Below are 14,896 nucleotides of genomic sequence, written 5' to 3'. Positions count from 1 at the left end.
TAGGTCCTTGTCCTGGCTTCTGTGACATCTCACTCATTGTCCCCGTGTCTCTCTCCCCGTTCTCCCCACTCGTTCTCTTCTTTGCTGATGCCTTCATGTCTGCCCTATCATAAGACATTACTGTCTCTCAAGACTTGGGGCTGGGTCTTCTCTTAACTGCCCCTTCTTTCTGTGGTGGGTGGACTCACTGGCCATGGAAGGATTCATCCAAGTCAAATCAGAGAAGAAGAGAGCAAGTTCTTTTTGTTTCTGTTTTTGTTTTATAATTTATTTATTTATTTTTGCATTTTTTAAAAATTTTATTTATTTATTAAGGATTTCTGCCTTCTCCCCGCCACCGCCTCCCATTTCCCTCCCCCTCCCCCGATCAAGTCCCTCTCCCTCATCAGCTTGAAGAGCAATCAGGGTTCCCTGCCCTGTGGGAAGTCCAAGGACCGCCCACCTCCATCCAGGTTTAGTAAGGTGAGCATCCAAACTGCCTAGGCTCCCCCAAAGCCAGTACATTTATTTTATGTGCATTGGTGTTTTGCCTGCATGTATGTCTGTGTGAGAGTGTCAGATCTTGGAGTTACAGATAATTGTTAGCTTATGTGGATGCTGGAAATTGGACCTTGGGTCCGCTGGAAGAGCAGTTGGTGCTCTTAACTGCTACGCCAGCTCTCCAGTCACTGCATGCACTGTAAGGGAGCAGCAGCCAGGGCAACCAGCTATAGCACAGACTGTGAGATGGCAGGCTATGGCTGTTTCCATGTGCAGCTGTCCTTCAGCCGTTAGGTGTGCAAATAAAGGCCCTGGGCAATGGTTGCCCCTGGCTGGGGGCTGGGTTTCTAGAGCAATGGTTCTGGGTATGAACCCATAGTCAACTTTGATTGGCTGTGCTCAGTCACTGCATTCCTGCACTGCCCCTGCAGGCTCCCTTCTCCTGGGCACTGCTGTGCATTCACACTGTTTCAGCCATGCATCTCTTGTACAGTCTGGAGCTCTGGACCCTGAGTATCTCACATCCCCTCTGAGTGGCTTCCAAAGGCTCACAGTTTGGGTTCTGGAGACTTTAGCATTAGCATTATAACAAGAACAACAACAACAAAAAAAAAAACCTCCCAGTCTAGGACAAAAGGATTTGTTTCCCATTGGCGGTTTTTTTTTTTTTTTTTTTTTTTTTTTTTTTTTCTGTTTGGCTGGTTGTGTCTCCCTATGTGGCATATTAGGTACCAAAATCTATTTTGCCTATGATTTTCCTTCTCCCTCCATCCTCCAGTACTCAGGGAGAAGAGAGGTATAGAATCTGTTACTCCACCCCCATATGCCCTGCTACAGAGATTAATGTCAGAGAAGCAACTCATCTGCACTGCTTCTAAAAATACAAACTGTGACTTGTGGGTTAGGAGCCTGGCTCCTTGGAATCTTGGGTTCCAACTTGGGTGCTCTGACTTCTGGCATACATGAGAAACCCTGCTGACATCAGAGTCTCGGACTGCCTTCTGTGAGTTTTGTTAGGACACCTCAACACCTTTATGGCTATGGTTGTCAAGCTTGGGAAGGGAAAAATGCCTCCTGGGGATGACAAATTCCCAGATGGCACCTCCAGAGAGTCTGGAGTCATAGGAGCCTGCTTTCTACAAGTCCCCAGGTGACTCTGAGGACCACATTGACATGTGTTCATCAAATGCCTCCTTATCGCCCAGCAAAGGGTCTGCCCTAGAAGAGTAAACTGGTCTCTGGAAACTTTGTTTTTAGATTTATTTTATGTGCATGAGTATTTTGCCTACATGTATGTATACCATATGTACGCCAGGTTAGAAGTCAGAAGGCAGCATTGGACCTCCTGGTACTGGAGTCACAGATGGTTGTGAGCCACCTTGTGGGTACTAGAAACAGTACCTGGGTCCCCTGCAAAAACAACTAACATTTTTAACAGTTGGGCCAGCTCCCCAGCCTCCTGTGGAAGCTTCTTTTGGCTACAGTAAGAACCATATCTCTTAGCTCAGATTTTAGGCCAATAGGATCTAGAGATGAAATTTTTCAATGAGTAAAAGTATTGAAAATGAATAATCATCTCTTCCCATTCTTTCCCTGTAGGTCTTGATTTCGTGTCTTTGTTTTTTAAAGGCTTTCTGAAGAATCATATTCAGTCTCTGTGGAAAACTGAGAGCAGAGTCTAAGCATCTTGGAGCAGCTGGGTTCACACAGGTGTCTCACTGAGGCCAGTCTGGGCTAGTGCACCTTTTGGGTTGTCTCACTGAGGCCAGGCTGGGCTAGAGCACCTTTTGGGTTGTCTCACTGAGGCCAGGCTGGGCTAGAGCACCTTTTGGGTTGTCTCACTGAGGCCAGGCTGGGCTAGAGCACCTTTTGGGTTGTCTCACTGAGGCCAGGCTGGGCTAGAGCACCTTTTGGGGTATCTCACTGAGGGCAGGCTGGGTTAGAGCACCTTTTGGAGTGTCTCACTGAGGCCAGGCTGGGTTTGCACACCTTCCTAGGTATCTCACTGAGGCCATGCTGTGGCAGCATGAGAATCTAGGGACCATTCAGAGAAAGTGTGTTAAACCCAAATGTTTACATGTTCAGAGGGCAATGGAAATCACCTAACCACCAAAGACAATAAGGCCTTGTAGGGCCTTCCCAAGTGAGTGGCCAAAGGACTCTCTGTGCAGTTGAGACCACAGGCGTCTGTGTGCTCAGAGTGTCCAGCCTGTCAGTTTGTATTCAGTGGGTACGATGAGTATGATGTGGGACTGTGTGTGAGGGTCCACAGGACAGGGGAACGACATGACAGTAGGGAACACATCACCCTCAATGGACTCCCACGCCTGGTAGAAGCCAAGGACCAGAAAGAGACTGAGGAAGGACAAGAGATGGGACAAGAAATCCCAGGCTTACAGCAGGTGCAAAGAAATGAAATGGAGTAAGGTAGAGAGGAAGAAGGATTAGGTGGGAAGCAGCCTGTGGGCTGCCAGCATAGGGGACAAGCAGCCTGGGGAGCGAGTGACAAAACAGCTGGAAGAAGCCAGTGAAGCAGGGTGATGTTGGTCCTGTAGACAGAGGCATGCCCTGGGGTGTGACTGGGAGGTTCTGGGGTAGAGCGGAACTGCCAGGCAACCCAGACCTAGAGAGTAGCCAGGCTGCCCATCCAGAAGAGCTTAACTGGGATTTGAACCTGAACCTAAAAGGTCCCTTGACCTGGTTGCATGTAATAATACCCAGTCTGAAGTTCATCTACAGCTTAGGTAGGGATGAAACTTAGTGTCCTGAGACCACGTATACTAGGCAGCAGATTGGATGACTGGGGCGGCCCCTGAGGGGTTAATGATCTAAAGACCTCAGGCAGACGGAGACTTTCTGGACAGGAAAGTTGGCTTCCCTGGTGGCACCTGTGCTTGCCAGTGCCTGGTGGGAAGCTCACACATCTCTGAGTGATGTCTTCCACCTTGAGACTGCAAGGTCACTAGCCTGCAGGTGGAATCTTCCATCCCCAAAGTCCTCTTTCCACCCTATAAAACCCCCAACCCCTACCCCACACACATACCATGTGGGCATAGTCTCTACTCTGCAGAAAGACTGTGGCCCTTCAGGTGTTCTATAAAGGGACAATTCTATCTCTGCTGATGTCAAGCTGTTTCTTTTATTTCCAAGTTGGCCCCCATCAATCCTTGAGAGACCCTACAGGCCCCCTCCTCAAAACCCGCAGCTAGCATGCTCCCAGGAGAACTCCTGTTTGCTTTATAAAAAAATTCTCCGGATCAGCAGCCAGCCTGCTCTCGTAAGAACATCCTATGTGCTTGAGATAGAAAGACTGCAAGGCAGGATGTCAATAAGATAGCACATCAACAAAGCAGGTTAACTGCAAAACAGGATATCTATAAAGATAGGAACAGGATGACTATTGCCAAACATCCATGCTGAGAGAGGAAACCATTCATGCCCCCCCCTCATTCCGATCGACCGATAACCACACTTTTGTTTTGTTTCTGTAAACTTGCTGTTAGCTCTTCCCTATAAAAAGCCCGCCCTCCAGTTATCAGGTGCGCAAAGTCCTCTGAAAGACTTTGCTGCCCACAGGTACCTGTGTTTACTCAATAAACCTCTTGCTAATTGCATCCTGTGGTCTGGACTCGGACCCCCTGCAGGTACCTGTGTTTACTCAATAAACCTCTTGCTAATTGCATCCTGTGGTCTGGACTCGGAGTGTCCTGGTTCTGGGGGCTTCATTGGAGAAAAAGGTCCTCTCTGAGGGTCTTTCATCCTGAACTAACAGCCAGGCCACCATCTCTCCTTAGTGGGCAGAGTTGGGTCTTACTGGGTCACGCCTCTTCCCAGTCCATCCCAGGCTCTCCACCTGGCTCTGACTTAGACATTCCATGAGGGTGGTGCTTCAGTCACTGTGTCAGGCTGTCTTGTACATGGTGTTAACAGACATGAAGATCCCTGGTTCAAACCCAGCTTTCAGCAAACCTCTATCAAAAGGTTTCAGGTTTAGGGCTCAAGGGGAACACTGAGGCAGATTGTCCTCTTGGGTAAGAGTTTCTTTCTTTTTTTTTTTTTTAGAAGAGTTACTGATGCCATGGGCATACAGACTTACAGACAGACAGACAGCATGCTGGGAGCTCTGATGAGTGTTCAGGAACACAGGGCAGAATGGGGAATCTCTTCTTCCAAGTGTCAGACAGGGAGAGGTTTCATGTATTCAAGCTGTCTCTGATTCCTTGGCTGGGCAGAGGGGAAGTGGAGGGCCTTGGCATTAGTAAGACAAGGGCCGGCTCTCAACTCTCTGCATGGGAACAGAGAAAGAGAAGCCACAGGCAACTCGGCTGGCAGGCGCCACCCAAGGGCTTCCGGAGGACAGCTGTTCAGGTAGTTCCAGCTTCCCTGTCTGTCACCAAGGAGGAAGTCTCATCCACAGGGAGCTCTGATTCTCATGAGCAACTCTGCCACTAACAGGCATGCCATACCCCCGTCTGTCTGTCTCACTGTCTGTCCATGGTGTTACTGACATACCTTCTAATCCCCAGTAACAGCTCAGTGTTCTATTGAACCACCCACCCCAGGCAACATTTAACTCAGACAGCTCATCCTTTGCAGCTCTCATCAGCTCTGCCTTCTATTGCACTTCTGGACGTGGCCTTTTGTTTGAGCCAGCGATTGTCTGAATTATGGGAATCCCTATCTAAACTGGAGTTTGCTTTCTCCTCCTGTCCGCAGGAACCCTCATCTGGTAGCATTGTCTTTATCAGTCCCAGGGTAATGACTGCAGGCTACCCTGCCCATGGGTGTCCTCTGCAAGCCCCCTGCTTCCCTAGGGGCACAACACCTGAGCTCACCCCTCTTCTCTTCCTGTTTGATTCTTGCAAAGGGGCAGCAGGCTGCCTGGCTTCTACTGAGTTACCGGAGGCCACCAGACCTGGAGGGCAAAGGCCTTGGCAGTTGAACACTGAACAGGAAATGTCAGAGAGCAACAGATAAGGAATTGGAGCTGTTTGATTTGCTGTTGCAGGGATGATGGGAACAGGAAGGAATAACAAGGAGGGGAAGAAACCTCAGTCTGGTCCTGCTCCCTAGTCACTAAGATGGGACACGTGACATGGAGTGATTTGTGGGAAGTGACCACTCCAAGTGGAGCCTGCTGGCTGATGATAACAGACAAACTGGTTGGGGAATTTCTGACCACAAAGAAATGGCTGAGGAAAACAAACCCTATTTGCATTTGATACAGCAGAGGGGAAGTGGCTGGCGGGGGCTTCTGGGACAGGTCCAGGGAGGCATGGGAACTGACCCTGTTCTCATGGGTACCACTTTAGGGTTTGATTCTCATCTGTGCCCTCGCATCCAGGGCTGACCGGAGCAAAGGTGACCGTGCCTTGCAGACCAGACTGGGGCCAGCCCTGTTGTCTCAAGAAACAGGTAACTGAGAAGAGTTTTCTTAGAGACTGCCCTAGGAAAGCTTCAGGTCAGTCCTCAGAGGATTCTCCGTGATAAAGGCAAAAGGCAAAGCCACAGAAACTTCTAGAACTGGCCTTCCTGTCTTTCTCACAGCGCAGGCTCAGGTTTCCTGAGTCTGAGTGGTGTATGTTCCCGACTCTTCTCATCTTCTGTGGCCCCTGGAAAGCTGGAGTTGTGACCACCAGCTGGGAGTGAAGGCACCCCCTCCGCCAAGTTGAAACGAGACTCCTGCCTCCACACACACAGTGCTTAAACTGAAAGGGAAAAGACTGGTGACATCTTGAATCCACATATAGTTGCTCAAACACGAATCATTTCAAATCCAAGAACATAAATCTGGTTTCAAGATACAGGGCAGGACTTGGTCCCCTAAATCCCAGCTTGGCACCTGGGAACTGTTTGGGCCATCTCTTCCTCCAGGAGCCTTGTCTACCGGGGTAGTTCTCTCTCGGGCAGGTTCTGAATGAGGGGCTGGGAGTCGGAAAGCACACCTGGGTGCGTGGTGACAGACACCACCAGCAAAGGATGGCCACGGACATCCTGAAGGTCAGGAAACGCAGAGTTTGGAGGCTTTGTGCCTCCCAGTTTGCTTTGTAAGCAGTGTGTTCCTGAAATATTAGTTGAACTTTTGAGCAACCAAAAAGACCATGTGCCATCATATCCCACCCGACTGATACTTGGACGAGGAAACTTGCTAGCAAAATATTTAGGACTGAATTCAGCTAATTAAGCCTAAGAGGCTTCATGTTCTCACGGCAGCTGCAGCTTCTCCACCTCGTATGGGCCAGGAGTGCTGGTGTGTACCTGTAGTCCCGGCTCTTGGGAGGCAGAGACTGGAATGTCTAATAACAAGCTTCAGTTCCAAAGATAGGTTAGGGCATGCCTACAGCACACTGGGGAGGCTGAGGTCAGCCTGGGCTACAGAGTAAATGCTTGCTTCCTCCACCCTTCTTTCTCCAGGTAATCAGAGGGGTCTCAGCCTGCGACCTCACCAGGACTGACAAGTTCTGAGGTGGCATGGATGCAAGGAAATTGGCTGTGGAGGTGTGAACTGGGTGGTGTGTGTGTGTGTGTGTGTGTGAACTTGACACAAGCTAGAGTCATCAGAGGAAGGAGCCTCAGCTGAGGAAATGGCTCCATGACATCCAGCTGTAAGGCATTTTCTCATTTAGTGATCAATGGGGCGGGCCCAGCTCATTGTGTATGGTGCCCCCTGGGCTGTGTTCTACATGAAGGTGGGTTGAGCAAGCCACGTGGAACAAGTCAGTACACAGCTCCCTTCCATGATGTCTGCATCAGCTCCTGCCTCTGGGATCCTGCCCTGTTTGAGTTCCTGCCCTGACTTCCTTCAGGGATGAACAGCAATGCTCAAGTGTAAGCCAAATAAGCCTTTTCCTCTCCAACTTGCTTTTTGGTCTTGATGTTTCGTCACAGCGATAGAAACCCTGACTACAACAAGTGGCTGAGACTTGATCTTTACACACACATTTATGTATATGCAAAAGAACAAAATATTTTAATTCTTTTTTTCCAAGGCCATAGCTTTCTTCAGTATAACTACCAGGTGACAGCATGGTCAGTACTTCAGGACAGGCAGCCCCAGAATGAATCAGGACAAGTCACAATTTTGTAACAACAATCAACTTAACCACAGCTTGAAAGGTAGTTTGTCCCAGCTGCAAAAGCCACAAGACTCCAATCATGCGTCTTACCCCAATACGGACTTTTAAAACATACACACATATATGTATTTAGCACAATAAACGCGCTCATTACGCACTCTAACATAGAGTACAGGAATACACGCTATGGAGTGCAGCCCTCATGTCTCCACAGGCAGGAGCTAGAGCATTAAACAGAAGCCCGTGGTGTGGCGGCAGGAAGTTCTGAGTGCCACTCTACAGGACTTAGGCTACACCGGGAACTGCTGCCCCCCCCGGTGGGTGGCAGGTTCAGTCTCTAAACAGTGTTATTTCCTAAGAGCAGAGAAGTCACTCTGGATCTGAGTCATTGTTACCTAGAAATCATTGCACGTCAGCTCCATAGAAGGTGGGGATTGGCTTGGGAGTCAAGTGTCACAGTGCCCCTAAGACACTCGCACACCCACACCCTTGTGCCCAGGGAAAGTGCACTTCCGATGGCAGATATAAAAATAGATTGGCACGCTCTTGACACAGGGAGAGGGAACTGTATGCAGCTTCTCCCAACCCTGCACATTCGGCTCCCTCTGTTCTAGCACAGCACGCTCCCCGTCAAAACCAGTCTGCAGAAAAGGCCCTGAGCAGCTTCGAACTTCACATGGGCCTGGGAAGAATGGGCACAACTGAGTTCCACCTGAGGACCCGGGAACCTCATTCCCAGCCCACGCTCCTCCTGGTGAGCCTGAGCGACATCCCCCTAGCCAGTTCCAGGTACGGCTTCTCCGTAAAAAATACAGCTGCCAGGAGACTCAGCGTGGTATGCCGGGCTCCAGCCCTCCTCTCTGGTAGCAGCGAGGCCGCTGCACTCAGAGGAAGCGTCCTTGGCCCTCCTGGGGCCTGTGCTAGGAGCTCTGGATCAGGCGTCTGTAGTGGGGCATGACTTCGTGCTCTGGAAGATGAAGTGCGAACTCCAAGGCCACCAACACCGGAAATTCAAAGGCAATCAGTTCTCTCCTGTTCAGCCGGAACTTCTCTTCCAGTTTCTGTAAAGTCAACAAAGCCATTTTAGTTTTGCATTTAACAACATAGGCTTTTTTGTTTGCTTTTTTCCAAGTGCAATTTTCTAACATCAAGCTAGGGAGTATCAAGGACTCATCTGCTCTCCACTGCTGTAACAGAACTTTGGGTGCTGGGGGGATTTTAAAAGAAGAGAGGTTCTGGAGGTCGGGCAGATGCGTCTGGTAAAGGTATTGTGCCGCTCCACCTCAGGCAGGCAGGGTTCACGCCCTCCAGAAATCCAGACTCACAGCCGTACAGCCGCCCTCCTCACATGCTGCTCTTGTAGCTACTCTAGTTTCAGGAGACATCAACTCCCAAAAGATGGCACAAGTCCTCCTTGGTGTCCCCTTCCAACACCACTGCAGTGGAAATCAAATTCCAGTGTGTGCTGAGACAATGGGGATGATCTTTTGGGAATTCACCAAGACCAGCTAGCCTGGGTCTGAAAAAGCATGGGATAAAACCGGACTTACATAGCAGACAATGAGGACTACTGAGAACTCAAGAACAATGGCAATGTGTTTTTGATCCTACTGCACATACTGGCTTTGGGGGAGCCTAGGCAGTTTGGATGCTCAACTTACTAAACCTGGATGGAGGTGGGCAGTCCTTGAACTTCCCACAGGTCAGGGAACCCTGATTGTTCTTCAAGCTGATGAGGGAGAGGGACTTGATCGGGGGAGGGGGAGGGAAATGGGAGGCGGTGGCGGGGAGGAGGCAGAAATCCTTAATAAATAAATAAATTAAAAAAAAAAAAGAAAACAACAACAACAACAACAACCCCCCCCCCCAAAAAAAACCAAATTCCAGTGTGTGTTTCAGGGGTGAGGAAAACATGCCCAGACCATCGTCCGTCTGTCCGTGCAGACAGCGAACTGTCCCCGAGGGCCTTCTGTCTGGGGATTCAGGACAACTCCATTCACTACTCCACTGATGTTACGTGTGTGCCCACTTTACAGGTGGTCAAACTCAAGAGGCCGACGTTGCTCATCTGCAGTCACATGGCTGGGAAACGGCTGCGCTGAGCCACTTAGCTGGGATTCTCGTTGCACCTGCCATAACTGAGTCAGGCTTAGCAGTCAGAGACCTCGGCTAGCAATCATCACAGGCAGTCTCGGCATGGCATGAGATATGTGATTTAGTCTTTTCCTCTCTCATGGGGACCCAAGTCCCTGTGAGGCTGTCGGCTGAGTGGCAAGGCAGGCTTCCAGGGTTAGAACCAGAAGAGACACGGGGGATAGAAAGTTCCCTCTTTGGCTAGAGCACTTGGTCTCAGTTTAAGCTCAGCTTTTGGCTAATAAAGACTCTAACAGAGCAGTGGCTAAGGCACTGAGGTAAAACTTAGAGGAGACCTCACTTCAGGGTGCTACTTTCAGATCAGAACTGTTGGTCTGTGTTGATACTGTCAGCTTCTGCCATGTGGCATAGTACTGAACTCTGATTAAATGTGTGCCGTATGAATATGCTTAGAACTGTATGAGCATTACTTCTAAAGATGCATTAGTTATATGCATAGTATATAAGTTCCCCACTTTATCTGGGGACCCCCAAGTAGATCCTGAAAACAAAATATCATATCCTCTAGATATGTAATAGTGTATCTATAGTAAAACTTGAGTTATTGTGCCCGATTTATAAGATCAACAGCAACTGAAGCAGTAACCATATTATAGTGAAGTTCCACAAATGTGTTTTCTCTGTTGCTTATTCTGGGCTGAGCCATGCAGTGCCTGTGTGATGAGAGGAAGGCATTGTGACCCAGGCTGTCATACGAGTAGGTCAGACATGCACACTTGGATGCTTGGGCAGTCAGTCTAGCAAACAAGGTGGCTACAAGACACATGGCGTTTCGTGCCTGAGGTGGACAGGGAGAACGTTCACCACACTCTGAGCCTGGTGCACAAGCTAGAATGTACAAATGGCATTTTAGGACTTTCCTATGCAGTATTTGGGGCTGTGGTTGACTTGGGTAACTGAAACCAGGAAAAGCCAATGGATAACTGTATAAGCCTATTGATGGTCAGCTTGGATTTGGCACGCAATGGTCATTTCCATGTTCATGTATCTACTGCACACACTGGACCCTGTATTATTTCTGAAAATTAGTAAACCATGCCCTAAATAATATTCTTTCTTAAAAAACATATATAGCAAGTACCTACCTTACTCTCTTCATCAGTAGAGACAGTGGGTACTCAGATACATAGGACATCATACCAACTGTCTTCTCTGTGCCTGTGACAGCTTATCTTCATTGTTGTTCCTGCCTTTCCTGACCACACTCCTCCTGCTGCCTCCAACAGTTAGTCACAGCCGGTGAGCCCGACATGACATCCTGGCAGATCTGCCTTGGGACTAGGATCGCTTATCAGAGTGTGACTCCTGCCCATAAACCTGGTGAATCCAGCTGCTCTGAGACCTCAGCCTTGCAATGAGTTTGCCTTGAAGCCCTTTCTTTGGGACCATCCAGGAACCAGGTCTGCAGGGTTTCCAGAAAGCACAGCAGAGCCTCGGGATTTGAGCAGTAAGCTGGATGACCACTTTTTGTTGGATGAAGAATTGCTAACATTTACAGGGCACTTAATTGTGCATGCCAGGCTTTGAGCACTTATAACACCCACTCCTCAAATGCTCCAGTCAGCAGTGGACACTCCTGTGAGAACGCTTTTAAAACGCAAGAGGTCCAGATCCTTCCTGCCCACCTGCAGGCAGTCCAGCACAGACAGGCATTCTCCAAACTGGCCACTCCTAGGCCTACATACCTGCCTGGTGAGAACCCCTTTCTGGGAACAATAATGAAGACTCTTGTCCACAGTTCCTCTCTTTCCTTCTGCCCCCACAGGGTTCTGATCATATGCACTGAAGGTGTGGTCCTCACAAATGAACAGTGCTGGCCTTGGCCCCAGTGAAGAGCAGTCAGGAGATAAGGCCTCTGAAGATAGTTAGGCTCAGAGGAGTTGGGTGGTCTTTATGAACTTGGTGACCTCAAAGGAGACCAGATTCAGAAAAAAAGGCACATCCTGCTTTCACAGTGATATGATGTCAGTTTCTGTTGTTTAATCCAGCCATTCCATGGCTGTGCTTTAGCAGCCCACAGGAAGGTCCTTTCTCTTGGGAACTGTGAGTGATAGCGTATTTTCTCAGTGGCAGTTGGCTCTTGATCGGCTTTTCTTTGTTTATCTACACACTACAGTACACACACAACATCTAATATACATTTGTGTATTAGGGATGGGAACTTGGGCCTCACACATGCTAGGCACACATTTGACACTGCACTACATCCCTCCCCACTTTTTGTTTGTTTTTGTTTTTTCGTTTTGTTTTTCAAGACAGGGTTTCTCTGTGGCTTTTGGAGCCTGTCCTGGAACTAGCTCTTGTAGACTAGGCTGGCCTCGAACTCACAGAGATCCATCTGCCTCTGCCTCCCGAGTGCTGGGATTAAAGGCGTGTGCCACCACCGCCTGGCCCTCCCCACTTTTTTTATTACTTGAGACAGGGTCTCACTAGGTTGCCCTGGCTGGCTTTGAACTTCAGTCCTCCTGCCTTAGCCTCGCAAGGGGCTTGGGCCTCTTTCACAAAGCCTGCCTACACTCTTGGTTAAAACATGTGTTCATAAACCCACCCTGGGCAGTCAGGGTGTCCTTGTTTGATGGGGCTGTCCTTTAGAAGTAAGGCCACACCATTACATTGAACCCATAATTTCTGGTGGGTGTTCTACAGTTACGCTGCTCACAAGACTCTTGTGGATACCATATGTGGTGGTATGAAGGAAATGGCCCCCAAAGGGAGCGGCACTATTAGGATGCATGACCTTATTGGAGGGAGTGTGTCCCTGGGGTGGAGGTGGGCTCTGAGGTCTTCTACGCACAAGGCACATCCATGCCACAGTTCACTTCCTACTGCCTGCAGATCAAGATATAGGACTCTCAGCTCCTTCTCCAGCACCATGCACACCACCGTGTCCTACTACCATGATGATAGTGGACTAAACCTTTGAAACTGTAAGCGCCCCATTTTGCTTTATTTTGCTTTATAAGGCTTGCCACTTCATGGTGTCTCCTCACAGCTATAGAAACCCTAAGACACAAACTTCATCATTCAAGCTCTCTCTGAGCAGGGTTTTTAGGTCATGACTCTAATGATGGCTTTTTAAATCTTGTCCAGGTCAGTCATCTATTTCCCTACAAATCATTCTACAGTCCTCATCCCTTTAGCCGTTAAAGTCCATCTGCCTGGACCCCTGGACTGAGTGCACCCTCGGCCCCCTCATCAAGACCCAGCTCACTCACATCAATTAGATGCTTGACTTCATGCTTTTTGAGGTCACTTCCGACCTTAGCTGCCAGCAGCACACACGCTCCAGCACAGAGCTTCCGGTTCTGCTTGTTCAGCTTCCCCTTGAGGGCGAGCTTCTCAAAGTAGACAAAGGCCATGGCCACCGTGGGCTCCTCAAAGCCACAATCCTCCTGGGCAAGCTTCCGCATCTCTCTCTTCAGACTGCAGAAAGACAGGAAGCAAGGAGTCCTGAGAGAGCTCTGGGGACCCTCAAGACGACGATGACACCATCTGGAAGGCATTTTCTCTATTTCCGTCCCGCAGGGGGATGTAGGCTGAGATTAATCCACACTGATGTGGAAGCAGACTGCGTAGCTAGGGCTCTGGCCCCTCTGTGGGTCTACTAACACAGACACAGCACGGCCCAGATCACCATGTCCAAGGATTACGGGCAGGCAGGGCTCCAAAGAGCAGGAGGCAGATACCACAGAACATTGTGTATATCTGAGTTCCCAGGAAAATGGTGGGGTTCTTCAAAGTGAAGAAAGGGACCCATGCTTATTTTAGAGCTATAGCAGGTGCTTGGTCTAAGTTCTGCCAAGTATTGATTAGACTCTAAGTCAGGTAGAAGAAGTGTTGGGCTAAAGGCAGAACCACTAGGGTCCTTGGGAAAGCGGCCTAGCAAATGCACAAAGCATGGATACCTAATTCTTATTATTCTTTGGCTTGGAAAATGCCATAACCAAGTCTGTGTTAGGACACACTAGGGTACACCCTGCACATGCTCCAGCATCTCAGAGGTGATGAGCACAAGCCTGTGATGTTGGAGGCATGTGGACGCCACAAGGCGAGTCAGCACCTCTCTAGCTTGACAGGGTGAACAGCTGGCAGATGTGGAGCACTGCAAACCTATCCAATCATCTACATGGGAAATCCGGCCTGTGTCTCTGTTTTGGCTATTTTGGTGGCTGTTCAAAGATAGGGCCTTGAAGTCATGTCTAGGTAGATGGAGTTATCTCATGCCTTCAGGTGCCAATTCTGGGCACTTCTTTTTGCCTGCATCCCAGAAACCTGAGACCCTCAATTGTTTTTAGACACAACTCGTGTTTTCAGATTTCTGCTCTGTCTCCCAAGAGTGCTGGTATTACAGGACTGTATAACCACGCCTGGGTTGTATCCTCAGGGAGCGTGAACCCATGTCTGTGCATGGAAGCCCAGCACTCTGCCAACAGAGACCCACCTCCAGCTCCACCCTCTCAGTTTTTAGAACCTCAGTTCCACTGAGATGGCAAGCTGCAGGCAGACAGCATGAAATAGTTTTTCTCACTGAATAACTCCCCAAGAGCTGTGCCAACTAGCGGGTCAGGAGTCTGGCCTGACGCCTGATGCCCTGGGCTCTCCCATGAGATCCAGGCATGAGTCAGTCAGTAGCGGAAGAGTGTCTACTGAACATGACTGTAGTTCTGTTCCTGAGGAACAAGGAGAACTACAATACAGCGTGAGCTTGGAGCGGGCTGAGGGGGCCTGGCTGGAAAGTCCAGCGTGATCCATAGCTCCCATACCTCCTGATTTTGCTGAGTGTTAACTTAATGTGAGGAAACTTTTCCTTAAAGGTTTCGTTCATGTCCTTCTTGAGATCTGAGGGCTTCACGTAGTCAATCACTGTGGTCTGTAATAGAGGAGACAAGAAACATCACTGTAACCACGGGTCAGATGTATGAACAATGTACAAGGCCCGAAGCAGCCAGTAGACAGACCATCAGGCACGTGATTGTGTCTCAACCTGTTGTCCATATGGGTTAGGATTCAAAGGCTCCACCCTCAGCCCCTCCCTGGCTTGACTTTGGGAGACTCATTTACCCAGCACCTCACATCCCACCTCCCCTGGTTACCTTGGGAACCAGGAGAGATGCACTGTACAAGTCCCTGCACATTACAGATGCTCAACACATTCCAGCCGCTGTTTAAACTGCACATTACAGATG

At 49.3% G+C, this 14,896-nt stretch overlaps 1 protein-coding gene across 2 annotated transcripts in view; it reads right to left on the bottom strand.

Moving 5' to 3' along the window:
* Window positions 1–7,444: 7,444 nt before the first annotated feature.
* Window positions 7,445–14,896, bottom strand: part of Cables1 (Cdk5 and Abl enzyme substrate 1) — a 103,921-nt gene continuing 96,469 nt past the window's right edge. For both annotated transcript variants that reach the window (XM_005355759.3, XM_026783306.1), the window contains 3 exons: window positions 14,474–14,580; window positions 12,926–13,133; window positions 7,445–8,617 (listed from right to left, as the gene is read on the bottom strand). In XM_005355759.3, coding sequence (XP_005355816.1) covers window positions 8,477–8,617; window positions 12,926–13,133; window positions 14,474–14,580 — 456 coding nt within the window. In that variant the 3' untranslated portion in view covers window positions 7,445–8,476. The remainder of the gene's footprint in view (window positions 8,618–12,925; window positions 13,134–14,473; window positions 14,581–14,896) is intronic.

Source organism: Microtus ochrogaster, chromosome 18 (assembly GCF_000317375.1).
Source record: "Microtus ochrogaster isolate Prairie Vole_2 chromosome 18, MicOch1.0, whole genome shotgun sequence".
NCBI lineage: Eukaryota > Metazoa > Chordata > Mammalia > Rodentia > Cricetidae > Microtus > Microtus ochrogaster.
The sequence above is the reverse complement of the archived record's forward strand: the minus strand, read 5'-3'. Positions and strand labels throughout refer to the sequence as shown.